General features: G+C 36.2%; 4 protein-coding genes and 1 pseudogene across 5 annotated transcripts; 3 read left to right on the forward strand and 2 right to left on the reverse strand.

Moving 5' to 3' along the window:
- The first annotated feature begins 4,909 nt into the window (after positions 1–4,909).
- LOC114395785 (phytoene synthase 2, chloroplastic-like) lies at positions 4,910–7,115 on the forward strand. Its single transcript, XM_028357629.1, has 6 exons — positions 4,910–5,460; positions 5,538–5,588; positions 5,678–5,850; positions 5,935–6,170; positions 6,259–6,451; positions 6,636–7,115. Exons 1-6 carry the CDS (start codon positions 5,142–5,144, stop codon positions 6,816–6,818), a joined length of 1,155 nt encoding a protein of 384 aa, XP_028213430.1. The 5' UTR covers positions 4,910–5,141; the 3' UTR covers positions 6,819–7,115.
- Positions 7,116–9,060: 1,945 nt separating this feature from the next.
- Positions 9,061–11,332, forward strand: LOC114394413 (pentatricopeptide repeat-containing protein At5g39980, chloroplastic-like). The gene has a single exon (XM_028355984.1). The coding sequence runs from the start codon at positions 9,149–9,151 to the stop codon at positions 11,123–11,125; it is 1,977 nt and encodes a 658-aa protein (XP_028211785.1). The 5' UTR covers positions 9,061–9,148; the 3' UTR covers positions 11,126–11,332.
- Positions 11,333–12,256: 924 nt separating this feature from the next.
- LOC114395850 (DEAD-box ATP-dependent RNA helicase 52C-like) lies at positions 12,257–16,474 on the forward strand. Its single transcript, XM_028357716.1, has 6 exons — positions 12,257–12,460; positions 12,539–13,317; positions 13,389–13,631; positions 13,926–14,093; positions 14,710–14,823; positions 15,463–16,474. The coding sequence occupies exons 2-6, from the start codon at positions 12,556–12,558 to the stop codon at positions 15,949–15,951; spliced, it is 1,776 nt and encodes a 591-aa protein (XP_028213517.1). The 5' UTR covers positions 12,257–12,460; positions 12,539–12,555; the 3' UTR covers positions 15,952–16,474.
- A 329-nt stretch (positions 16,475–16,803) lies between these two features.
- LOC114396156 lies at positions 16,804–17,548 on the reverse strand (annotated as a pseudogene).
- A 3,700-nt stretch (positions 17,549–21,248) lies between these two features.
- LOC114396578 (splicing factor 1-like) lies at positions 21,249–26,732 on the reverse strand. Of its 2 annotated transcripts, none has more exons than XM_028358640.1 (9): positions 26,514–26,732; positions 26,090–26,402; positions 25,663–25,773; positions 25,516–25,552; positions 25,335–25,417; positions 23,821–23,898; positions 23,619–23,672; positions 23,346–23,474; positions 21,249–23,196 (listed from the first exon to the last, which is right to left on the reverse strand). In XM_028358640.1, exons 2-9 carry the CDS (start codon positions 26,360–26,362, stop codon positions 21,616–21,618), a joined length of 2,346 nt encoding a protein of 781 aa, XP_028214441.1. In that variant the 5' UTR covers positions 26,363–26,402; positions 26,514–26,732; the 3' UTR covers positions 21,249–21,615. The 2 variants fall into 2 exon arrangements, with proteins under 2 accessions (XP_028214441.1, XP_028214440.1); XM_028358639.1 differs by having other exon boundaries at positions 25,516–25,555; positions 26,514–26,731.

Genomic DNA, 26,732 nt, shown 5'->3' on the forward strand with positions numbered 1-26,732 from the left:
TACTCGAGGTTCAGAACCTAATATAGAACATAAAGTTCCTATTTTAAGTAACCGGCCAAACATGATCTAACCCAGTCACTTAAAAAAAAATAAAAAAGCAATTAAATCTCGTTGGGGCAATGCACGGACGTGCGGATTTTTATATGCCTGTGCGAGTTTCGGCCAAATCCAAAACAACATAAATCAAAAGTGGCACGCTTGTGCAGATCTCTACCAACTTCAGAAAACTTCCTTCTTCAACTCAAACTGCCTCCGAATGCCACGATTAGGTCCCTAAAGTCTGATATATGCCAAAAAAAAAGCTCTTTTTGCACCTCAAAATCAAGTAAAAACAACTCCACATCCACAAGAGAAACACACAACGTGTAACAGGTTCAACAAAAAGCTAAAAACAAATAAAGAAAATGCAAAATTAAGACCTTAGCAACAAACTATGCAACTAATTTAAACTAAAATGACACTTAACAAATCGCTCAATTAGAGCTAATTTCCTAGTGGGAATTAATTGCTAAGTGGAATGTTTAAAGGGAAACTTAGCGTATAAATGGAGCTCACTTTATGGCTTTGAAGGGAGTTGAATTAAAATGAAGTATGAGTTTTCCTCTTTTGTGAAAGTTTCTCTTAGTTTTTTGATAAAAAAAAATTGAATTTGATCTTAATATATTACTCACTTTCTCATCTAACTATTTTTTTAATGTAATGTCAATATCCTTCTTTTAAGTGAAAACTAAAATTCGTTTCCTAAATCTGAATTCTTTTCATGGTGATCCTATTTTGTTTTTGTGTTCCTATTTATGTTAGCAATTTATCATTAACTTGACTGAGGCTAAATTTAATGCATAATAGAAAAGTTGCACTTAGCCGATGCTAGGTCTGGACTTTATTCTCAATCGATCGCACCCTCACTTTCTTTTATTCTCTCTCTAGTTCTCTCATTCTTTTTTATGACCCCACTGCGAAACCACCCCCCAACCATTCTTAATCTCTCTATACCGTTTAGTTGCTCTGTGAAGATTTACCGTCGTGCGAAGACTTCAATTGCCACTTTGAAGAGTTTGTGATCAGATAAAGACTAGCAAGCTGCCACTACGAACTAAGGCCGGTACTTCAAATTTTCATTATTATTTTGTGTGGAATGTGATTGTTTGCTTGATTCTTCTATGAAATATATATATATATATATATATATATATATATATATATATATATATATATATATATATATATAGAGAGAGAGAGAGAGAGAGAGAGAGAGAGAGAGAGAGAGAGAGAGAGAGAGAGAGAGGCAATATATTATAGCATACTAATAATCATACATGAAGAGAGAGATCAAGAAAGTGTTCTTGAATTCATCCTTGAGTCCGTAATGCTTCAACTGACAAGAGAGACTTGTGTTCTTGTATTGAGATTAAATAGCCCACTTTCTATAGTGTTTTTCATGTGTATCAAAATGTGTAATGGGGTATCAGTTTTATAACTCGTAAGACATAAGCAACATGCATGTAGCTAGGGATTTCTGAACGGGCTATACAATAAATAAATGACCAAACTCATTACAAGGTTACTATTAAAATAAAGCCCAATATAATGTCCATCAATGATTTAGTGCCTATTACTAATTATTGATCATAATCATTTTGGCAAAAACAAACAACACAATTATTGAACATAATTAATATATTTATAATTAAAAAATATTCTAGTAACTGATTAATGTCAATCTACAAAATAGATTAATTATTTAAATAATCTAACATTCTTCCATTTAGATAATATTAGTTAATTACATATATGAATTTTTTAAAAAAATTATATTAGAATACCAATTACGGTTAAGGTATACACCAACCAATAGAACATAGAATACAAATTCTTAACAATGAAAAAAATAATCCAATAAGACATATATCGTACATGTTAAGAAGTTTATACTCACATAAAGAATATGGTGGATAAGAAAAATGCATCATATAACTAAATTAAGATAAATACGTTATTTCAAAAAAATGGTCCAAGCGCATATGAAAATATTATAAGAAGCATGATTCTAAAAATGATGTTATTTTATACATATATCATAATAATATGTTTTTGCACTTCCGATGATGAAAAACATCAAAACTTAACCAAACCATGCATAGAGTTACAACATTTTGATAACTCCAAAAGTGAAGTGTTTGATTTATTATTAGCTCTGCAAGCATGTTTTCTCTAACAATATATTTTATTTTAAGTCTGGAAATATAATCTACATATATACTTATAAATACTCATAATAATCTAATAACAAGAGTAATTACATATGCCAATAAATACTCTATAATATATTCGACATTAAATTAATCCGAGTTTCATACAATAGGTGATTATGCAAATCATTGATAACTCGATCCCTAGCTAATCTTTGCTTTATATAGAATTAACTCAGATGCTTATAGCTTTGCCCGTAAAATCAATGCTGCGGTGGTGCGTGCAGAGAAGAAAGAAATTAAATACAGTATGAATTAAAGATACAGAAATGAAATGCTTTCATTTTGTTACAACAAATTAACTTACACTGTTTTACACGAGCAAGATGGATCACACAATATGTTTTATTTTTGAGCAAAAATTATTTAATGCATTTTAGTGGCAAACTTGCAAGGGTAATTTTTGGTGGATATTTTAGTAGAAGCCATAATGACGGACTGCACAGCATGAATATAATTGGTTTGACAGTGTATGAGCTAAATCCTGCCATTTTGATGACATATTCCCACTCTTTAAGTGTGCGCTCTTTGCCGAAGTTAGTGTGCGCCATCATTATCATGTCCAGCATCAATCCTACATCCTTCAACCCGTTATGTTTCTCTCCTCCTTCTTCTTCAATCTTCTACATTCATTTTACAACACATTTAAGAATGATTTTGAATCAGCCGGTATGGTAAAAAAATCATACGAAAAGAAAAAGAGGGATACGAACTAACTATAATGGATATATTGGATGAACGTGAAGTGATTGATATTATACTTTCAAGATCAGAACTTCTTGTTTCAGAAGGTAAATCTATCAAACTTGATCGATCATTAACAAGTAATCCAAATATGAATGAATTTGGTCTGGGGATATAAAAATAGTACTTCAAGATTCGTATGTACTTCAAGATTCGTATGTTTATAACCACGGACATGAAAAGTCAAAATTCTTTATGACAATTCATAAAAAATCGTCTTAGAAAAACTATATTTTCTAAAACGATTTTCATGAAAATAATTACAAGAGGTTTAAAAAAATTAAAACAAATTTAGAATTTTAAGATAGATTTTCAAAAAATTATCTTAAAATATTTATAATTTAATAATTTTTTTAGAGAATTGTTTTAAAATATTTTTTTAAAAAAATTAAAATAATTTTAGGATTCTATGATTGCCTATGGTCATATTAACCCATTATCAATATTTTGAAGTAAAATGTTAAAATGGTAGAATAAATTATACAAAAAGTATAATGGTTAAAATAAACATTATAACATAAAATATAAAAAAAACAATAAAATCCTACTTATTCAAAAATGAGTAAATGTAAATCTAATAAATATTTTATGAGTAAGAAAGAATAAAATATAAAAAAAATAGAAATTAATACTACGGACTTTCACAATTTGAATTGAATGATTCTGAGGTAAAAAATTATCGATTCAATCTCTTTGGTTTTGACACTTAATCTTCTATTCAATTCTTTTTTTTATTTTTAATTTGATTCACTCCCTTCTAATCCAATTAATTAAAATCGATCTGGGTTTGATTAGTTTTCAGTTTTTTCAAAGAGCCAGTAAATATTTAAGCTAATGATGAAATTCATAGTAATATTACATTTAGAAAACCAAACGAATATAATAGTTGGAAAAGCACGTAAATGCTAAAGTAAATTATAAAATAATGGCTTAACTAGTAAACAATAAAACAAAATTGAAAGATGCAGGTCATTTCTTAATTTTTGCTAGTTAATGCCTAACGGAGCGTTCGGTGGAGGAAAAGCTTTTCATGCTCTGAAAACATTAATTTTTTAAAAATCTAGAAATTATGATTCATGGGAATATGTAAAATAGATTTTATTAGTTTTAATATATTTTTTTTAGAATTAAAGTTTCATGTAAAATAAAATTTTCCCTCCATTCGGAAAAGTTGTACTCCTAATCCCTTCCTTGAAAATGCTTTTATGGAAAAGTGAGTTAAAATTAATTAGGAATCATAATTTTCTGATAATCTTCTTTTATTAATTGCATGTCAAACATAAAAATTATAGTTTTCTACTCTAAAATTCATAGAAAAATAAAAATTGTTCGTCTAGTGAACATCTCCCTAGTGTCTTTGTACTAAAATCGTAATCGAGTATCGTGAATAAAAAAATTTATAGTATATAATATAAAAATAAGTTTGTACATCAAACAATATTAATATAATAAAGCGAACTTTTCATATTACGATAAGAAACTAGTTAATACCATATTCTATGTAATATTCATTAATAGTATATATAAATATGTCCAACCGATACAAGGCCGGGAGACTATATATGTAATTGTAATATATACCACCTGGGTAGTTGTACATTGAGGGCCAGGGGTAGGGCCATACAAAACGGCAGATTCTAAAGTTCAGCCAATAAAGGACAAATAAGCGAAGGATTGATTGTAACAAAAGAAATTAAAAATGGACAGGCCAAGGAAAGGGGTATATGAGTTCGAGAAGGCATCACCAGTGACTAAGATTCGTTACAAGGAACTGAACTAGAAGACACAATTGTAAGAGAAAATTTACAAGACAAAAGCAGCATCTTTGTAAGCCCCGTTCTTGCTCAAACCAAACTAATTAAATATAAATTATCAATATTCCAGAACTTTGTTTATTGCATTAACTAGGTGATTTCCATTGTTTCATTCGTTAGTAGTAAAAAATGAAATGCAATTTAAAGCATCAATCTTACATAAGAATATTCTATACTACCCCAAATTGCCATTGAAATGGTTGTTGGTGTTTACACCCTATTATACAACAACCATATCTAATTATATAGTTGATAGGCTCCTCCAGCCACATTAATTGAGTTAGCAGCAACATATATCCCAGTTAAGCTAAGCCTTGAGAATAGAAATAGTGGGATGATGAGTTTATCATTTTGTTCGCTGATAGCAAAGCCTTGTTCCATGATCAATGGGAGCAATAGGAAACCATGTTGTGGTCGTACAAGATTTGGTGTTATAATTAGGTCGGAAGTAAACGTGGCTCCCAAGCAAAGAGGAATTCCCCAATTGTCAAAACAAGGAGTTCCTCTTGCTGTACAAGAGGTTGTTCACAGGCAGTCTCAGATCATAAATCATTGTAGCAAGCCTAGGCCACTGTTCGAGCCCACTTTTCTTTATGATGCCTATGAAATGTGCAGAAATATTTGCGCCGAATATGCCAAGACCTTTTATCTAGGTAGGTACAAATCAAATCCACTCTTTTCTTAATTTGTGTTATCTGACTGACAGAACTTTTCTTCCCATTCTAAACAGGAACCTTGCTTATGACGGAAGAAAGACAGAAAGCTATATGGGCAATTTATGGTAAATGACACTATAATTGCAAAAAAGATGCATGATGGTAGCTTTGTATTTATAGTGAAACCTTTATTGAAACGCTAGCTTCTCTTCAGTTTGGTGCAGGAGGACGGATGAACTTGTTGATGGTCCTAACGCTGGGTATATGAGCTCTTCTGTTCTTGATAGGTGGGAAGATAGATTGCACGACATTTTCAATGGACAACCCTATGATATGCTTGATGCCGCTCTTACTGATACAGTCTCCAAGTTTCCCTTGGATATTAAGGTCATTAATTAATTACCAGAATTATTTATTTATCTGGATCGCTTAATTAATGAAGTACTTACTCTTGTATTTCATTAATCACAGCCTTTCAAGGACATGATACAAGGCATGAGAATGGATACAAGGAAAGCCCGATACAACAATTTCCAAGAGTTATATCTTTACTGCTACTATGTGGCGGGAACTGTGGGCTTAATGACTGTTCCAATAATGGGCATTGCCCAGGAGTCTGTCATCCCAGTTCAAAGTGTATATGATGCTGCACTATATCTGGGTGTAGGAAATCAACTCACAAACATTCTTAGAGATGTGGGGGAGGAGTAAGTTCTTTTTCTTCACTATATATATTAATTCTGCTTACTATATACATATATATGACCAGACTCTTTTAATTATTTAATTAATTAGTGCATTAAGAGGTAGAGTGTACCTTCCCCAAGACGAACTAGCCCAGTTTGGATTATGTGACAAGGATGTTTTTTCAAGAAACGTCAGTGAAAGATGGAGAAAGTTTATGAAATATCAGATCACAAGGGCAAGATTCTACTTCAACCGGGCAGAAGAAGGAGTTTCTCAGCTCCAAAAGGCCAGCCGTTGGCCGGTAAGGACATATTTATTATATTTTTAAAAATTTACTGAAAACATGCAGAACTATATAAATAAATAATAGAAATTTAAGTCCCAGAAAATAGCAAAGATCGTATCGATCAGGATATATATGGATCATGTCATGCTATGCTGGTGACTTGCAGAGGTTAACACTTTCCTTCTTTGTATGTCTGCAGGTTTGGTCATCATTAATATTGTATCGTAAGATCTTGGATGCAATTGAAGACAACGATTACGACAATTTGACTAAACGAGCTTACGTGGGACGAGCTAAGAAATTTTTAACGTTGCCTCTAGCTTACACTAGATCTCTCTCAAATCACAAAACGAAATTTCGTTCTTTAACAAGGCCTATCTAGCAAACTAGATAGTACCCGAAACTACGTACGGATCCAATGAAATGCATACTTGGATTCCTTGTAAAGATGATATATTCTCCGAAGATAATATGAATACTTGAGCTTGGTTTCGGTTTTCGCAGAAGGGAGAAAGACCCGGATGAAACCCCCAGGAATCTTACCACCTGCCATTTCCTTGGGGTTAAAATTGTGCAAATGTACCCCAAAAGATAAAAATTCCGAATGCATAAATTCATTTCTTTCTCTTTAAACCCACTCTCCCTACACCTTAATTAAGAAAGGGTCCTTTTGAACCAACGTGTGAATATTGTGTATGCGTATATTATATATACAAGTACAGATGCGGAGATCGAGAGATATTATAAAATTTTCGTTATTATATACTTGTAGTTGTTTAAATTTAACAAATATACAAACAATGAAATTAGTATATAATTATAATTCAAAAGTTTTTTTAAAACTATTATAATTGAACAGTTGACTTAATAAAAAAAAAACATGTAAGAATTCTTAATTATTGTAAAAAAGAAAATATTCAATTATGACCATTATATTAAGATTATCTATTCATATTACATAGTACTATTTAATCATAAATTCCATGAAATCTTTCAAAAATATAGCGTGATCTTTAATTATAAAGGAATTAAATTACATGATATTTGTAATTAAGGATATATTAGAAAAAATTAACTGAAAACTTATAACTTATAAGCTATTTAAAAGTTTATAAATTATAAGTTAAAAGTTAAAAAATTCATAAACTCCTCAAAAGTAGCTAATTCATATTGGTTAAAACTAATTCATATTTTGATGAGTTTATAAGATTTTGATTATAGTTTATAAGTTATTTTAATCAAAAGTTTATTTTAGTATATAAATTTATTTTAATATATAGCTTATTTAAATCAAAGTAGATTATAAACTACTCAAAATAACTTATAAACTCTCAAAAGTTTTACCAATATATGAATTAGTTTTAACCGCAGTAGCTTCTGATTGGAAAGAAAGTAATGAAATCAACGCTCAAAACCTGTATGAATATGTGTCCTTTGCACTAAAATAATTAGGTGCACTAAAATATGGTATTCACTGCTGTCAAAAAAACATATGCTATTCACTTTTTGATCCTGACACAAGGCACAATAAATAAGGAATATTATTTGTTTTTAATCTTTTCAAATGCATCTAGACTAAAGGATTTGTTGAAGTATGAAGTAATTTGCAGCAAGCTTTACCACAATTTGACGACTTGAGCTAATTTAGAACATCTGAAGCAAAGGGCAATGACATACCAATAGGCTGCTTCTTCTGCTACACAACCTGAAAGTGAAAGATGTTGCCTCAATTTCAAGAGTGACATTCCAAGTGTAACCACGGAATGGCCATTAGCATTTGTCAAGGTGTATATTATATTTCATTCACAATATTTTCTTTCGTAGCAAAATGGATTTAATTAAAAAAGTTAACATTATAATTTTAATAACCTCATGAATTTGATTATAATTAAATCATTAATTTTTAATTAATGATTATAATTGTATATTTTCTTTTAAAATATACTTTCTAAACAAAAAGCTAATTTCAGATAAGATATTCTTCAAGATAATTAAAAAATGACTACAGGCTTTTGTTTCTAAATAGGGTTCTTCTAGTAGGTTAAAGACATCCTACTTTAGAGTATAAAAGTGTATTTTGCTCTAATTATTAGGTGAGACGTGGGTTATATAGAATTTTCTAAATAAATATGGTAAGATATTTAATTATATCTTATCTCCATAAATCACGAAATTAAGATATAATTCAAGTAAGATATAATTAAGATAGAATAAAAGATGCATGATTAGATGTCAAAGGTTATAGAATCAGACGTTCATAATATATATGATTAAGAGGATTGACCCATTACTTAGTGAGTAGAGTAAGTCCTTCGGGTTCGACCCAATAGAGACTAGAGGGCACAGTCCCTCAAGCTTGAGTACACGAAGAATCTGAAGTATAAAGTCTATAATCTATTGAACTCGACCAATGACTTGATTCATTGGGATGGTCCAATGAACTCGCGGGTACATATTTATTTAGGTATTGCTTTATTAATATTTATAAAACAAAATAAAATGAATTAAACAAGTTTTCTTAGAAGATGAATTAAAGAGATAAAATAAATGTAATTTATATTATAAATTAAAATACTTTAAAACTCTTGAGGTTGAGAGTGGGATTTTGGGCCAAAACCGGGGGCCTTCCGCAACGAATGAAGCCCATGTTGCTGAGGAATGAGCAGTAGTAACAAGTATGAAGAGATAGATAATCCATAAGCATAACTGAAGATGTGCACGGTGGTTTCAAGTTCAATCCTTGTGGGATGGCTTTCTTCTTATCCCAAAACGAAAAGGAGCGTTGGCAATGGCATAAGCCATTTAAGCCCCGCTATATCCGTAGCAGCCACAGCTATGGCTAAAGATGTGTGGACCCGAACATCCTCTTCCAACACCAGTAGGCAACGTAGTAGAAGGCAGCAGTACTGGGACCGCAGCGTTGACATGGAAGAGCTATTAGCGGCAATTGGACAGACCCAGAACGAGGATGAACTGTATGCGGTTATGTCTCCCTACAACGGGAGGCAGTTATCCATGCGCTTCATGGTTTCCCTGCTGTCCCGCGAGCCCGATTGGCAACGTGCTCTTGCCCTTCTCGATTGGATCAACGACAAGGCCCTCTATTCTCCCTCCCTCTTCGCCTACAACGTCCTTCTCCGCAACGTCCTTCGGGCCAAGCAGTGGCACCTCGCACACGGCCTGTTCGATGAAATGCGCCAAAAGGGCCTCTCCCCAGATAGGTACACTTACTCCACCCTCATCACTTCTTTCGGCAAACACGGCTTGTTTGATTCTTCCCTCTTTTGGCTCCAGCAGATGGAGCAAGACAATGTCTCCGGCGACCTTGTCCTCTACAGTAACTTGATTGACCTTGCCCGCAAGTTGTCCGATTATTCCAAGGCCATTTCCATCTTCTCCAGATTGAAAGCCTCCACTATTTCCCCCGACCTCATTGCTTATAACTCCATGATCAATGTCTTTGGAAAAGCCAAGCTCTTCCGCGAGGCTCGCCTTCTTCTTCAAGAGATGAGAGACAATGCCGTTCAACCCGACACCGTCAGCTATTCCACCCTTCTTGCCATCTACGTTGACAACCAAAAGTTTGTTGAAGCACTTTCTTTATTCTTCGAAATGAATGAAGCCAAATGCCCTCTTGATCTCACCACTTGTAACATCATGATTGATGTTTATGGCCAGCTTCACATGCCCAAGGAAGCCGACCGCCTCTTCTGGAGTATGAGGAAAATGGGGATTCAACCCAACGTCGTTAGCTATAATACGCTCTTGAGGGTTTATGGAGAGGCTGACCTATTTGGGGAAGCCATCCATCTGTTCCGTTTGATGCAAAGTAAGGATGTACAACAGAATGTCGTCACCTACAACACTATGATTAATATTTATGGCAAGACTCTTGAGCACGAGAAGGCTACCAATCTCATTCAAGAAATGAAGAAAAGGGGTATTGAACCCAATGCCATCACCTATTCCACCATAATTTCTATATGGGAGAAGGCAGGGAAACTGGACCGCGCTGCCATCTTGTTTCAGAAATTAAGGAGTTCAGGAGTTCGAATTGATGAGGTTCTTTACCAGACAATGATTGTAGCCTACGAGAGGGCAGGTTTAGTTGCTCATGCAAAGCGTCTACTTCATGAGCTCAAGCGACCAGATAACATTCCCAGGGACACTGCGATCGGAATTCTTGCCAGAGCTGGTAGAATTGAAGAGGCTACCTGGGTTTTCCGGCAGGCTTTTGATGCTCGAGAGGTCAAAGATATATCTGTGTTTGGTTGCATGATTAATCTTTTCTCTAAGAACAAAAAGTATGGCAATGTAGTTGAAGTGTTTGAGAAGATGAGAGTGGTGGGATATTTTCCTGATTCTGATGTTATTGCTCTTGTGTTGAATGCTTTTGGAAAGTTGCGTGAATTTGATAAAGCAGATGCTTTATATAGACAGATGCATGAAGAAGGGTGTGTTTTTCCAGATGAAGTTCATTTCCAGATGCTGAGTCTATATGGTGCAAGAAAAGATTTCGTGATGGTAGAGTCATTGTTTGAGAAGCTGGATTCCAATCCTAATATCAACAAGAAAGAGTTGCATCTTGTTGTTGCTAGCATTTATGAGAGAGCAGATAGACTTAATGATGCTTCCCGAATAATGAATAGGATGAATCAAAAAGCAAACAGAAGTCATTATCATGCTTAGCAGTGTGCATCTGCCTTTTTCCCTGTGTAACTTGTTGATGAACATTCTTTAGCCCTGTAATCAGAAAACCTCTCATTCCCAACTGAGTGTCATGTATATATGATACGATATTGAGCAACGATGCATATTCTGAATAGCAGCATCCTGATAATTAGTCATTACACTTCTATTCCCGACTTATGAGCAATCTTCTTTTATTACCTGCCCTGTCGGATTTCATTTTAGTGTTCCTGGGGGCTCTTCTTCCCAGAAAGTTGAGCCGCTCTTTCTGCCAATATATGACTGTGCTTGTTGTAAATCCGATGAGAATTTCAATTACAGATGTAACTGAAAACAATGAATGTCGTGTGCATTGTTGTGTTTCTCTGCGAAACTCAATACTGTGCTAAGGAAAACTCTACAATGTTATTAATGTTAGAATTCAATGGTTCTGTGAGTCAAACTACTCGCGATAATTTTGATTAATTGTGGATCGGGAGGCTTTTGTTCCTCAATACATGCCTATACGTGATGCCAAATTTAGTTGCTTGATTAGTATTTGTCTAAGTATAGTTTCATAATTGAATTGCCTACATGGTAAGTAAATTTTAAAAGGTTTAACTCTAATATACCAAATTGAACATTTTATTAATTAAGGGACCAAATTAAATGAATAAAATGGAAAGACAAAAAATAATTTAGCCAACAAGTTTTCATACACAATTTTTTGTGATGAAAATATTATTGCGATAAAAAAATTGTTGATTTTTTTTTGCATATTTACTGTTTCTAAATTAAAATACAAATGAATTATTTTTTAAACAAATAAATATTAAAAAGTATAGAGTTGCAGAATGATACTTATTTATAATCAGTGAATTCACTATTAAAAGTAAGAAACTTTACAATGTAGATTAGGAGTTTGAATTAGTAAAAATGAAAGGAGATTAGGGAAGGAACTAGGAAGAGAGGAGGAAAGTTGCGGGTTAACGAGAGTTTAGGCAATAATGAATTTAGGTTAATATTCAGGACAGGAGTTGAGATTTACGGCAGCCGCAACAGGCAGGACAACGCGTCTTAAATTGGCAGCAGAAACGGAAAGAGCCTTTTATTAAAAAAGAAGAAAAAAAAAGATATATATATATATATATATATATATAGAGAGAGAGAGAGAGAGAGAGAGGAGCGCATCCTAAGGCAGAAAAGATATTTTTGTATCCATCATCCCATCCAAGTTTGAAGGCGTGTTTGTTGTGTGGGTGGCGTTTAGGGTTTCTCGATCTTCGTCAATAATCGTCGTCTCCATTTCAGTCAGGGTTTTAGTCTTCCTCTCCTCCCAATACACACTGCATACAGGTTCCCTTGTCTCTCTATCTTGTTCTTTTTATCCATGGCCATGCTTGGAATTCAATTGATTGATTGTTTGAATTGTAGGGTGATCGCTTGGAAGCATGCGAACTTCATGGGCTGATTTGGCTGCCAATTCGGCGTCTGAAAATGCGGGAACCTCTAACTCCACAGCTCCTTCGCGGCCGGTTTATGTGCCTCCGCATCTGAGGAACCGTGGACCATCAGAATCCCTTGCTCCAGCACCTCCATCCAATAATAATAATAATGTGGGATCACGGTGGGGTGCTCTGCCACCCAGAAACGGATGGGGGAACAGAAGTGGTGGTTGGGATCGGCGCGAAGTGAATCCCTTCGGAGGTCAGGAGGATGCAGCAGCAGAAGAGGAGTTGGGAGGCGAGGAGCAGCAGGAGAGCACGGGAATTAACTTTGATGCGTATGAGGACATTCCGGTGGAGACGAGCGGTGAAAACGTGCCCCCGGCTGTGAATACTTTTGCGGAGATTGACTTAGGCAACGCGCTTAATCAGAACATTAGACGCTGCAAATATGTGAAGCCAACGCCGGTTCAGCGGCATGCCATACCGATATCCCTTGCGGGGCGGGATTTGATGGCTTGTGCGCAGACTGGTTCTGGAAAGACTGCCGCATTCTGTTTCCCAATCATCAGTGGGATTATGAGAGGCCAAGCCCAAGTCCTCCAGAGGCCGCCTCCTCGCGGTGTCCGCACAGTCTACCCACTTGCCCTTGTTCTCTCACCTACTAGGGAGCTATCCATGCAGATACATGAAGAGGCTAGGAAATTTTCTTACCAGACTGGGGTTAGGGTCGTTGTTGCTTATGGTGGAGCTCCGATAAACCAACAGGTCTTCTATCCTCTTGTTGCTTTTGTTTACTTTTTAATGTTTCTTTCTATTGATCCTAACTAATTTTCCAGCTCCGGGAACTTGAGAGAGGGGTGGATATCCTTGTTGCAACTCCGGGAAGACTGGTAGATTTACTGGAGAGAGCTAGAGTTTCATTGCAAATGATTAGGTATTTGGCCTTAGACGAGGCAGATAGAATGCTGGATATGGGTTTTGAGCCACAAATAAGGAAGATTGTAGAACAAATGGACATGCCTCCAGCAGCTGCCAGACAGACTATGCTGTTCAGTGCCACATTTCCAAAAGAGATACAGGTTTCATATTCTCTCTATTTTGGGATTGGGAGGATGTGCCTCACCTTACGTTGTTACTTGTAACCTGTAATTAATCTGAGGTCCATGTTTTTGTGCATAACTTATTTGCATTCAGGGAATCGCTCCTTCCACCTTCCTTCTTAGAAGGATTAACACACTACTATAATTAAATGATGGGCATTCCTAATTTGAATTGGGATGATAAGTGGCTTGAGAGGTCTAAAATATTTTTTGTTGGATATATAGCTTACTCATTTCATCCTTTAATTTTGTTGTGTTTTACTTAATATGCAGAGACTTGCCTCCGATTTCCTTTCAAATTATATTTTTCTGGCTGTTGGAAGAGTGGGCTCAAGTACTGATTTAATTGTCCAAAGAGTTGAGTATGTTCAAGAGTCTGACAAGAGAAGTCACCTCATGGATCTTCTTCATGCACAGAAGGCAAATGGTGTACAAGGAAAGGTATTCTCACAGTTCACTGAAAGTGTATTTTACTTGTATAAACTCAATAAATATATTTGTTTTTAGCAATTAAATGTAATGAAATACACATTTCCAAGGGCTTATTCAAGTTATTTTGGCCTCAATAAGCTGATGAATGCTGATCCATACATCCATTGGTCTTGGGAGGATGTTCCAGATCAATTGAAATGAGGGTTATGCTATGAATTCAATGATGCTTGGTATTCCTAAGTTGATTGATTATGGTTACAAGTTTTTTTTGCCTTTAATAATCTGTGACTCCTGTAGCAGTATTCTGGCAAACTGAAAAGGCTTTCAAAGTAAACTTGATGATTAGTATTGTCTCTGAGACAGTTGGACCTAATTTGGATGGGTTTTTCTGGATTATGCTGATCAACAACACTATAATTGTCTTGCTTGAACATAGTTAGGTCAATACATGATTACATGCATTCTGTTATCTCAAACCTCTTGGCATCTGTTTGTTTGTTTGTGGTAAATTTATAGCATGGATGTTGTGTTTTCTCATTGTATGATTATGTTCTTTCTCTCTGAAAGCAAACACTATTGCTAAATTATCTAAAGCCTATTTCATGGGTGATGTTGTACTCTGCAGCAAGCTTTGACTTTAGTTTTTGTGGAGACAAAGAAGGGAGCTGATGCTCTAGAGCACTGGTTGTGCCGTAATAATTTTCCAGCAACTACTATTCATGGTGACAGGACACAACAGGTTAGTATGTTGTACAACTATATTTGCCTTTGTATCTGTATGTGGATGTAGATGCAGAATAGGCCCCAACTATTCTCATTTTTTCTGCTGTGACAGTGTGTGATGATCCGGGAAAGCAGTGTTGAATGCTTAGTGGAAAGTAGGGATGACATCTGACTTTCCTATGACTTACATGTATAGAAATAAAAGGGGAGAAGAGGGAGTCAGTTAGGACAGTTGGATTGAAAAAGGTTGTTTGAGGAGAGTCCAAGTTCTCAAATACCTGGAATAAGGGAGTGTAATCGTAGTAGTCAATAGCACACTATACTGTAGTGGAGCGGTGTGGCCTTGGGCCTCTATGTGATTCAAATAGCAGAGTGTTTGTCTAGTATAAATTATTTATTTTGTATTGTAATATTTAGGCTTAATTGCATTTTTGGCCTCCTTACTATCGTCATTTGTCAAATTTGCCAAACCCCCCCCCCCCCCTCCCCCCTTATTTTTTCACTAATTTGGTTCCCCTATTACTTTATTGTGCAATTTTTGGTCGTCTATTAACTTGACATCTAATATTTAACAAAATGTTGATGTGGTAGTATAATGTTGGTGTGGATGTGCAGTAGAGTGTATATAGGCTTATCTTTTTTACAATGCGTGCAGGAAAGAGAATTGGCATTAAGGTCATTTAAAAGTGGCAACACCCCCATATTGGTTGCAACTGATGTGGCTGCACGTGGTCTTGATATTCCTCATGTTGCCCATGTGGTTAACTTTGACCTTCCTAATGATATTGATGATTATGTACACCGAATTGGAAGGACAGGGCGGGCAGGAAAGAAAGGCCTTGCAACTGCGTTCTTTAATGACAACAATGCATCCCTGGCAAGGGCCTTAGCAGATCTGATGCAAGAAGCAAATCAAGAAGTACCTGATTGGCTCTCACGGTTTGCTGCTCGCTCTTCCTTTGGTGGGGGAAGGAACCGTCGATCAGGAGGAGGCCGTTTTGGTGGCCGTGACTTTCGAAGAGAGGGTTCTTTTAGTAGGGGTGGTTCTGATTACTACAGTGCAGGAAACAACAGTAGTGGATATGGCACTTCTGGTGGGTATGGTGGAGGATATGGTCCTGGGGTAACCAGTGCATGGGATTGATTTTCAACCTGATAGCATTATATACTGTCTTATTAGGTATTAGGTGCAGACATACACCTAGGGTGATTTTTCTCCCTTTTTTGTCTTCTTTTCAAGTTTATGGTCTTTAATTTACTCTTACCTTTCTAGTGTTTCAAGCCACAATATCATTTTGTACGGTTTACAATGCTAATCACCAAAGGGAGATGTGGGTGTGTATGTAGCATCATTTCCACATCAGTAAAGGTAGTGCAGTGTCAGTAGGTGTTGGCAATGGCGATTACTAACATATTAGGAGTTCTTTTTAACAACTTTCTGTACTCTTCATTTTGGGTGGTTATTTTGGTGGGAGAAAGGTTGTAGAATATGCGGTGGGAGAGGTGGAGGCATTTCTTTAAAGTCGGATCTTTTATCTCTTGATCATGTTTCTACCCAATGTATGTTGTCATCTTGACTTCCCCATTTTGATGGGCTAAGGCTTGTAATATTTTAGTGGTTGACTGAAATGAATGAAAAGTATTCTTGCCGGATGTTTGTATTGTGACATATTTGTGTGGAAATATCTGCTCATGGTGTTTCTTATATTGAGGATATGTTTGGTAAGACAAAAATGGGTAGGTGGATAATCACTGTATTAGAACTTTAGTAGTTTTAAAACACATTAGCAAGTATGGCCTTGGATAGGTTGTTGTACTTCCAATCCAAACGCACTTTAAAATTAAAATGCATTATTTTGTTTTAAAAAGTTGTATAATGTGTCACAATTTCTTGCATTATATAACAGTCTGGATAGTTTGTTTATGTAAGAATCTTAAGAATGAGTTCTTTTATAACTGATTTGTCTATTATTTTAGGAATTTACAATGTTTATCTTTATTTGCCTTTGTCTTTGTTTCCAGTGGTTGATCCCTTCTCAGCACCACTGGAAACTGAAGTTGAACTGGAACTGTTTGTTTTGCTGGATTTTTGGAATCCCTCAAACACCTTAGCATCAGGAGAGTTAGGTACTAAATGCAAAAGATCTGAATGATATGATATGATATGATATCAGCAAGCCAAGCCACAGTAGTATACTGGTATTTATAGATAAAGCAAATTAATAACATTTCATTACCTACACACTGAGTTATATTATTAGCAGGTGCGTGGCAAGCAGTGGGTAGTTGAATAGCGAGAGTGGCGTTGATCTTGATGCCAAGATTGGGGTCGTCGCGATCTTTGATGAGGATGCAGATGCATTTCTTGCTCTTCTCAAGGACCATTTTGAGACCACTGCAGCAATCTATGGTTGGGGTTTTGGCTTCACCACCAACGTAAGGAACACAGCTAGCTAAGCCCAATTAGTTTGTCTGCACATTCTTCTCTGTCCATGTTTAAATCTGACTTTGCAAAACCAACCAGCAATACCACAACTAGTAACATTAACATTAACATGGGATCCCTCAACCTTCTGCTGCTGCTCTTAGAAATCATTGTGTTGTGAATGAGAACTATCAATAATGTTGTTTATGCTTTGCTATGCTTGTGACTTGGGACTTCACTCCGCATTTTCAACATAACATAGTGGGGTGTGTGGGCCCTTCCCTAGCTATCCATCACATGTGAACCAACTTTGATCTCTACGCGGCCCTGTCCCATGATTCTATTGTACTTGTTATGTTTATTATCATCTGTATAACTTAAAAAAAAATAAATTGAACTGTTCAGTATAAAAATTTATATAATTTTCATTTCTGAACGAGAAACGGCTATCGGACACACTCAAATGAGTTTAAGTGTGTTTTTGTTTCCTTGTTTAAGGTGTGTTTGGGAAGAATTGGTGTGGCTTAACACTTTCCAGCATGAAATTGAGGAGTAAGACTTCGTTTTTTATGTTGAAAAGCGATTTACGCTATTTTAACTGATAACTATACACACACTTAATATATTGGCATTGGACGGATTTTAAACATAAAAACAAACACACTATAAATTGCAAGGTGCAAGATGATTTTCTTAAACATTTTAATAAACATATTTTAGCAAACCTAAAACTAAATTATTACAAAATTTAATCATTTACTTTCGTAAAAACCATCTAATGTTTATAATTCTTTTTATTATTATTTTGAAGTGGAGTCACCTTCACATTCCATCTCTTGAAGATACACAACAACAACAACAACAACGCCTTATCCCACTAGGTGGGGTCGGCTACATGGATCAACTTCCGCCATAATGTTCTATCAAGTACCATACTTCTATCCAAATCATTAAGTGCGAGATCCTTTTTTATAACCTCTCTTATAGTCTTTTTGGGTCTTCCTCTACCTCGAATTGTTTGTCTTCTCTCCATCTGGTCTACTCTCCTCACTACAGAGTCTACCGGTCTTCTCTCTACATGCCCAAACCACCTAAGTCTATTTTCCACCATCTTCTCTACAATAGGCGTTACTCCAACCCTCTCTCTAATAGCTTCGTTTCTAATTTTATCCTGTCGAGTCTTACCACACATCCACCGCAACATCCTCATCTCCGCTACACCTACTTTATTCTCATGTTGGCTCTTGACCGCCCAACATTCTGTTCCGTACAAAATCGCCGGTCTTACCGCAGTCCGATAAAACTTTCCCTTTAGCTTGATCGGTACCTTTGCATCACATAACACCCCCGATGCTTTTCTCCATTTCATCCATCCTGCTTGAATGCGATGATTCACATCCCCTTCAATTTCCCCATCATCCTGTATTACAGACCCAAGATATTTAAACCATGTGACTTGAGGGATAATATGGTCTCCTATTTTCACCTCTGAGTTAGAAACCCTCCTTCTTTTGTTGAACTTACATTCCATATACTCCGATTTGCTTCTGCTTAGGCGAAAGCCATGTGTTTCTAGAGCTCGTCTCCAAGTTTCCAACCTCTCATTCAACTCCTCCCTCGACTCTCCAAGGAGGACTATGTCATCTGCAAAAAGCATGCATCTCGGCACTATCTCTTGGATTTGTTCCGTGAGGACATCCAGAATTAAGGTAAAAAGGTAGGGGCTAAGGGTTGACCCTTGATGCAAACCAATTGTGATGGGAAAATCGTCTGACTCTCCACCCTGTGTCCTAACACTAGTCGATACCCTATCATACATATCTTGGATAGCTCGAATATATGCAACCCTAACCCCTTTCTTCTCTAGAGCTTTCCACAAAATCTCTCTAGGCACTCTATCATACGCTTTCTCCAAGTCAATAAAAATCAAGTGCAAGTCTTGTTGGGCCATGCGATATTGCTCCATCACCCGCCGTAATAAATAAATCGCTTCCATGGTCGACCTTCCCGGCATGAAACCAAATTGATTCTCAGTAACTTGAGTCTCCTTTCTTAATCTCCGTTCGATCACTCTTTCCCATAATTTCATGGTATGACTCATGAGTTTGATTCCCCTATAATTTGTACAATTTTGTATATCCCCCTTGTTCTTATAGATTGGCACTAACGTGCTTCTCCTCCATTCCTCCGGCATGCGTTTTGACCTCATAATTTCGTTAAAGAGTTCGGTGAGCCACTCAAGACCTCTATCTCCAAGAGTTTTTCACACTTCAATAGGTATGTTGTCTGGCCCCACCGCCTTACCGTTACTCATTCTTTTCAACGCTTCCTTTACTTCCTGTTTCTGAATCCGACGATAGTACTTATAGTTCCGGTCCTCTCCTCTTGTGTCTAGACTGCTAGAGTCATATCCATATCCATCATTAAATAAGTTGTGGAAATACGCCTTCCACCTTTCCTTGATATCTTTTTCATGCACTAAGACTTTGCCTTCTTCATCCTTAACACACTTTACTTGATCCAAATCTCTAGTCTTCCTCTCTCTACCCTTAGCAAGCCTATATATAGATCTTTCTTCGTCCCTGGTTCCTAGAGCTTGGTATAGTCCGTCAAAAGCTTGGGCTCTTGCCTCACTCACCGCCTTTTTGGTTTCATTTCTAGCTATCTTATACTTATCCCAAGTTTCAGAATTTCTACACCTAGACCACTCCTTGAAACACTCCTTTTTTACTCTAACTTTGCTCTGAACATTTTCATTCCACCACCACGATTCTTTACCCCTAGGTCCAAAACCTCTAGATTCACCCAACGTCTCTTTAGCCACTTTAATAATCTCTTGAGACATCTTGTTCCACATATCATTTGCACTTCCTTGTGATTGTCCACACCATCCCTCCCATATCTTTTGTTGGAAGATTCCTTGTTTCTCACCCTTCAAGTGCCACCATTTGATCCTTGGTGCTACCATAGGACTTCTTCTCTTTGCCCTATCTCTAATTCTTACATCCATAACCAAAACTCTATGTTGGGTAGTCAAGCTCTCTCCCGGGATAACTTTACAGTTCAAGCAATACTTCCTATCAGACTTCCTGATAAGGAAGAAATCTATCTGAGAACATGTCCCTCCACTTTTGTAAGTGATAAGATGTTCCTCTCTTGAAGATACAATACCACTTTTTTTTTGGCGTCCATCAGTTCTCATGTCTAATACTTTTTTCAGCATCTTGAGTTCGTCCTCCATTGCATTTATTTTTTTGGTCATTTTAGTTTCTTCATATCTTATAAGCTCCATGATAGCAACATTGTAACTTTGGTAAATAACATATGGTGGTCTAATTCCTTTGACAAATTCTTCGTCACGTCTTCATTTTTTCTCCTGAACATCGCGTCTTCCAACTGGCCACTAGCCAGTATGTGTTTGTTGCTAAATATGGGAATCGTTATGCTTTTTTAATATATAACAATTGGATAACAAGAAATTCATAATTTTAATGTTATTTATTTGAACATACGTAACATGAACCCGTGACAAATCGATGCATATATTCTTTAGGGTAACCCGTGATTATTTTGGATTTATCCGTGATTACCTATATTATTTGATTATAGTTATTGGACCCACAAAAACTTTCTCTAACGGTGAATAGGAAACCACTTCTGAATTTGGAAGTAGGGACTCGAGAGTTCAGAGCCACAAATTCATTTTCTTCTTTGACTTTGCATTTGCAATTAGTAAACGAAAAACTTGAACGAATACATCATTTTCGGCTCAATTCAATTCATATTATCCACTACGTTTGCGATTCTTTTCCCCTTGAGCTTATCTCATTTCTTTTCTCTTTTGGTTGAAATATATCTCCTTTCTTTCAAGTACTTCTAACTCTTGATACTAAAAGAAAAAGAGTTGAAAAAATTAAGACCTACTCTTAAAAGTCGTATATGTCCTACCATTCCTGATTGATTGACAAGATAAAAATCTTAAAACTGACAATACTTGAAAATTCAACTATTAGTAGTAGAAGTTACAATTGTCAACAAACAGTATCAATCATTGAAACCAAGCTTAAATGCAACTTGGTCGAAGTGAAAAATCCAAATGAAATGATGTGGTTACATGGAGGAGAGATGACCAAATTCCTGCAAAGATTGGTTCAACTCAATTCCTAATCAAGCATCAGTAATGGGCATTCTGAAAAGGAAGGCCCAAAAAACACTTAATACAATAGTCCTCAACTCAAACTTAGCGGTAAGAAATCATATATTATTTTGTAACATGGCCATTGTTAATCTATACAAATAGTATCGCGCCTGTTTGCCTAAAACTGTAGTCATGACTCCAGTTTTTCACTATCAGTTACGTATCTGTAGCCACATCCAATTCCCTCATTTTCCAGGATTACCTTTGTGTTGTGGAGGTGCAGAAGTGGGTGAAAAGGGATCATAAATTTGGTCTGTAGCATATGCAATCTTACCAGAAGCCATGGGGGGATTGCTGACAAACTTTTGATTCAGAGGCATTGAGATATCTGCCCATGCCATCTGAGTAGCATAGCTTTTTCGAATAGGCATGCCTCTTTGGGAACCAGCACTGGTCAAATTTGGAATTTGTGGGGCAGAAATGAAGTTCTTCATACCCATTTGTGCGGCTGATGATCTAGGTGCAGGTTGACCAGCATATGGAAACACACCATGTCTGGGTGGTGGAATTGAGTTCGAGATGGAACCTGATCTTCCCCCAAAGGCAACGGCTTGATCCACTTGACCAGGGAATTGTGTCCTTGGAAAGATTTGACGAGGCTGATCAGGCACAGCAAAACCAAATGGTGGAGGTCGTGGACCAGAAGGTGGTTCTTGTGTAGCACCTGATTGACTGTTTGGTCCAGAATAGACTTGACCATAGTCTGCATTGGGCAGATGTGATTGAAAAGTAAAATTTCCAGATTTTGATGTCCCCAAGACTGGTGGTTTTACATGGGTGTGATAAGGAGCAACTCCAAAAGCAAGATTAGGTATTCCTGCTTGCTGAGGCAATGGAAGTGAAGGGGATATTCCAGGTGAAGGAAATGAAACAGGTCCCAATAAATGGTTTGCAGATATTGGTACAGGCATTGGTCTCAAAGAAGATGGTTGTCCAGGGGATATTCCTACTTGATGTGGAGGAAAGGTGGCAGATCGTGGCATCATTGACATATTTGACTGTGGTGGCTTAAATGCAACATCTGGCTGTTGATGTAGAGAAACAGGTCTTGCAGGTGGAACCACTGGTGAAGCCATTGGCACCATATTGCTGGGACCAACAGACATTTTAACAGTGACAGGGGCTTCGTTCTGGCCAGAAGAGACCCCTAGATGGGTCAATGACTGGTTAGGTATTGATGACGATATACCAGACATAGGTAGATGCATTGAAGACACAGATGTCTGATGTTGTCCTATTGGCGTTGGTTGGCTTAAAGTAACAGGAAATGAAAGTGAAGCATTTGTTGGAGTTAACAAATTCTGTACAGGGTTTCTTGGGGGCCCAATGTGACCCAAAGGACTTGTCTGAGTCATATGTGAATACTGTAAAACCTGTCTTGGTGGTGGTGCTTGCACAGAAACATGTTGATTTGGAATAATCGGCTGAAATCCAGCAGGTCCAGGTTGAGCACCAAAAGGCGAAGTCATGTTTGAAGTGTGTGATGGAAAATGGGGAGTTCTAGCAAGACCTAATGGATTTGGGAGGGCTACACTGCCAGACGAAGCAAACACAGGGGAATGAGATGGAACCACTGAAAACCATGGACTAGAGTATTGGAAGTTATCACCATGCATTTGTGTAACAGCTACTGGTTGCAACACAGCCTGGTTTTCCAGAGATAGAGAATCTGCATGAGAAGGGGGGCATTCGTGGCTTTGACTCAGAACATTAGTGCTGTACCTAGAAACTGATATAGAGGGAGTAGAACCAGCAGCTAAATTCCCCTGAATAAAAGACACCAATAATTACAAGAACAATCAAAATAGAAAATACAGAAGGAATGGCATCATTACAAAAATAATAATAATAAAAAGTATTATAACATAACCGTAAATCATAAAAAAGTTCTATCATGTGAAATGACAAGACTCACAATTACAGAGGTAACTAGCAGTTCAATGATTGACATTGCAGCATCCACTTTTTCAAAACTATCAGCTGATAGGTTAACATGCATCTCTTTGTAATTGCACTGGATATCAGTTCCAGGTTTAATTTCACCCTGAAAATGTAACAGTTAAATAAATGGAAAACAGAAAGCAAATGCAAACAATTACATTTCTTTCCTCCCAAAATCAAGTTATAATATTTCAAAGTCATCGTGCAGAATAAAAGCCACATTATATTATCAAGTGAAGGAACTTACTTTCTCTCCTGTGTCTGCTTTGATTCCATGAATTTTTATCTTTGCACCAGTTTCCTGATATATGCATATATCAGAGATCAATTAAAAAAATAAACAAATTTAATATTGTGATCTCAATCAGCAGATACAGCTTACTGACTGCAGCTTACTGACTGCAGATAACCAATGAAGGATAGAATAGATATCAACACAATGATCTTACCTTTTCAAGTTGTTTTTGATTATCACCTTCAAGCCCATATATTAGACCAACAAAATTGTACCCAGGATATTCTTGGACCTGGAAAGATGGTATTACATATAAGAGTTTTCATTGTATTATAGAACTTCAGGTTTAGTTGAAGATATTTCATTTTTGAAAAAAGCAAAATATCATTCTTAAAATTAAGTTACAACAAAGAAATGCCAAACTTTAGCATTAACATATCAGAAGCAAAAGAGGTTGAGTCATTTTGCATTCTTACTCTGTAGAGCAATCGGTATAAAAGTAATATATTTTAATTGTAATCTAGGTTGGGCTGTTAGTGTGCCTCAATTCAATGATACATCTTATACTACAAGTTAGTTTTCAACTTTCCCTCAAGAATACAAGGAGTGAGCTTCAACAACAACATCAACCATCAGGAAAGCAGCCAAGGAAAATGGATGAGAAGATCATTTCTGGAAAATAAAAAGTCTGGAAATGACTTATCTGTTTCTGGTCAGTTAATTAACACTTGCCACATGCTCAAGTCAAACACCATGGACCTTAAAGTCAGACTCATAAAGAAATAATATAAGGCCTCAACCTAAAAATTGCCACCACCTTACAAGTTACAACATAAAAGAAATATTATAAGACCCACAAAACCTTAACTACACCCATAATAATTAATATTATAATTATTAACAGAATTAAAATATTATATTTTGACAAGGCATCAAATCATTAAATATATCAATACTTGTCAATAGAGGGTAAGTATCCACGCAATGGTAAGGTTACTACCTTGTGACCCACAAGTCATGGGTTCAAATCCTAGGAATAGCCCCTTGGTTTGTGGGGGTAGGACTGCAAAACATCTGTGATCCCCAGACCCTATTTGGTGGGAGACTCATGCACATGCTGGATGCATGCAAGTGGCAAAATACCATATATCTATAACCCAACCAATCAATCGAAAATTAAATCCGATGCAATCAATTCATTTCAGTAAACAAAAGTAAATGGATTGTATGGACTGGGTTATTGTGATTAATGGATGGATAATGATCTATCCATTTGTTTCTCAATTCATTGGATTATTAAATTACTGAAAATGGATCAAGTGGTTTTTCTTCCTATTGCTATTGAAAGTCCATTTTTCCTTTTTCCTGCAGCTTCTCCATCACTATGTGATCCATTGGCAATACTAACACAATTATGGAAAATGAAATTTAAAACATAACATGCTTTTAAACAGATTGGTTGGATATTCAACCATAAAAAAAATGATTAATGAATGGATGGATTGGATGGTTGGGTCATGAATTTTAATAGATTTTTTTTATCCATCCATTATAATTGGACTAAAAAATTATCCAAACCATCCAATTGACACTCGTATGGATGCACTAAAAAATGGTGTTGAACTCTAAATCCAGGAAATTTATCTTTTATTTGTCATAAATATAAGTTACTATGGAATTTAAATAGCATAGAATTACATCTAGCAGAATTTTAGAATCAATACTTACAGGCAAAGGAATGCTGGCTTCTTTTAACAATGGTTTAAAACCACGTGGAGGCTTGTAACTGGGATCTAATTTTAGTATTTCACCTGGATATGATTAAGATCAAGATTACAATGGAATACACAGCCTGTACGAAGTAAAGGGGAAGAATAAAAAGGAAAAATATACTTCAAGGAAAACAAACCTATTGCTTCCCGCTTTTCAAGTTCGAGCATTTCTGACTTCTTAAATCCATAAATCAACATCAGAAGTTTATTTAAGAATAAATTCATAGCATTTGGAAAATAACAAGTCATAAGAATTAAAAGGAACAGTGTCAATTGTTGTTAACCTTGCTGGTAATTCGAGGGCCAGATTTGCTTTGATCTGGATTCAAGTTCTGAGTGTCCCCAACTTCCAGTTTTTCTGATTCCAACTGCTTTGTAATTTGGTCCACTCGAATCTACAAAATGTGTACAATAACAGTATCAGTTATTGACATCACAGAAGCAAGAACCTATGCAAAATATCAGCAGAAGCACACACTACAGCACCCAACTAGCAAAAAATACTTCTTTACTATTGGCAATCTCATGATCTTCGTGTAAGTAAAATGTCTATTGTGTATCTCACAATATGCAATACTGAGGGTTTTAACCTGGCAAGGAAGCATTAGTGGGGAGGGGTACCGTGAGCAAGGAAATGATGATGGGAAAAAAAAAACCTAAAAGCAGTATAAATGTTAATGGAGTATTGTTTGAAAGGATTCCAGAAAACACCTGCAAAGCTAAAACTTTTCCCCTCCTGACAGCTGCATCTTGTGTGAGATCAGGTCCCCATTTTGATTTCCTCTCAATTTGTTTTGAACTTTCTTCATTGGTGGCACCAACAGTGACCCCATGCTTTTTAGCCCCTCGGAAAATAGGGACCAGTGACCCTGACAATTTGTTTTTAGGGATGACAAATCCAGATTTGGCAGAAAATATAGAGAGCTTTTGGCCAGACATTTTGTGAGGTTCAGGAGCACAAGTTGAATCAATCTCAGCACTCATTCTCTTATTGAACAACCCGGAAACTGTAATTGGTGTTCGTCTAATTCAACAACAAAAAGGCGTACGAGAATGAATATAGATTGCAGCATAAATTGAAACAAATAGAGATAGTATTATATTACATAAAACGAATTGAAAAACGAAAACGAACCTGTTTGTACGTAGTAGCTACAGATGAATCTGAAGTCAGAAATGAATTGCCTTTGGCACTCGCATTATAATTCACAACTCATTCCTTGTCGAAGCGCTTTGAAAGGAAAATCGAAGCAACTGCAAAACAATCTCCTTGCTAACATAACCTTATTTCTACTCGTTACACTGTTATGTTTTGTTACAAGTGAAACACGGAGGAATGAAATAAGAATGATAG

Source organism: Glycine soja, chromosome 18 (genome assembly GCF_004193775.1).
Source record: "Glycine soja cultivar W05 chromosome 18, ASM419377v2, whole genome shotgun sequence".
Lineage (NCBI taxonomy): Eukaryota > Viridiplantae > Streptophyta > Magnoliopsida > Fabales > Fabaceae > Glycine > Glycine soja.

Bases quoted from the DNA above. Each gene is read 5' to 3' on its own strand.
- LOC114395785 (XM_028357629.1), top strand. From the start codon at position 5,142: ATGATGAGTTTATCATTTTGTTCGCTGATAGCAAAGCCTTGTTCCATG. The intron at 5,461-5,537 runs GTAGGTACAAAT...CATTCTAAACAG, and splicing joins TGCCAAGACCTTTTATCTAG to GAACCTTGCTTATGACGGAA. The intron at 5,851-5,934 runs GTCATTAATTAA...CATTAATCACAG, and splicing joins AGTTTCCCTTGGATATTAAG to CCTTTCAAGGACATGATACA.
- LOC114394413 (XM_028355984.1), top strand. From the start codon at position 9,149: ATGTGCACGGTGGTTTCAAGTTCAATCCTTGTGGGATGGCTTTCTTCT.
- LOC114395850 (XM_028357716.1), top strand. From the start codon at position 12,556: ATGCGAACTTCATGGGCTGATTTGGCTGCCAATTCGGCGTCTGAAAAT. The intron at 14,094-14,709 runs GTATTCTCACAG...TGTACTCTGCAG, and splicing joins CAAATGGTGTACAAGGAAAG to CAAGCTTTGACTTTAGTTTT. The intron at 14,824-15,462 runs GTTAGTATGTTG...CAATGCGTGCAG, and splicing joins ATGGTGACAGGACACAACAG to GAAAGAGAATTGGCATTAAG.
- LOC114396578 (XM_028358639.1), bottom strand. From the start codon at position 26,362: ATGAGTGCTGAGATTGATTCAACTTGTGCTCCTGAACCTCACAAAATG. The intron at 23,673-23,820 runs GTAAGATCATTG...TGCATATATCAG, and splicing joins ATCAAAAACAACTTGAAAAG to GAAACTGGTGCAAAGATAAA. The intron at 23,197-23,345 runs GTGAGTCTTGTC...TCTTTTATTCAG, and splicing joins TGCTAGTTACCTCTGTAATT to GGGAATTTAGCTGCTGGTTC.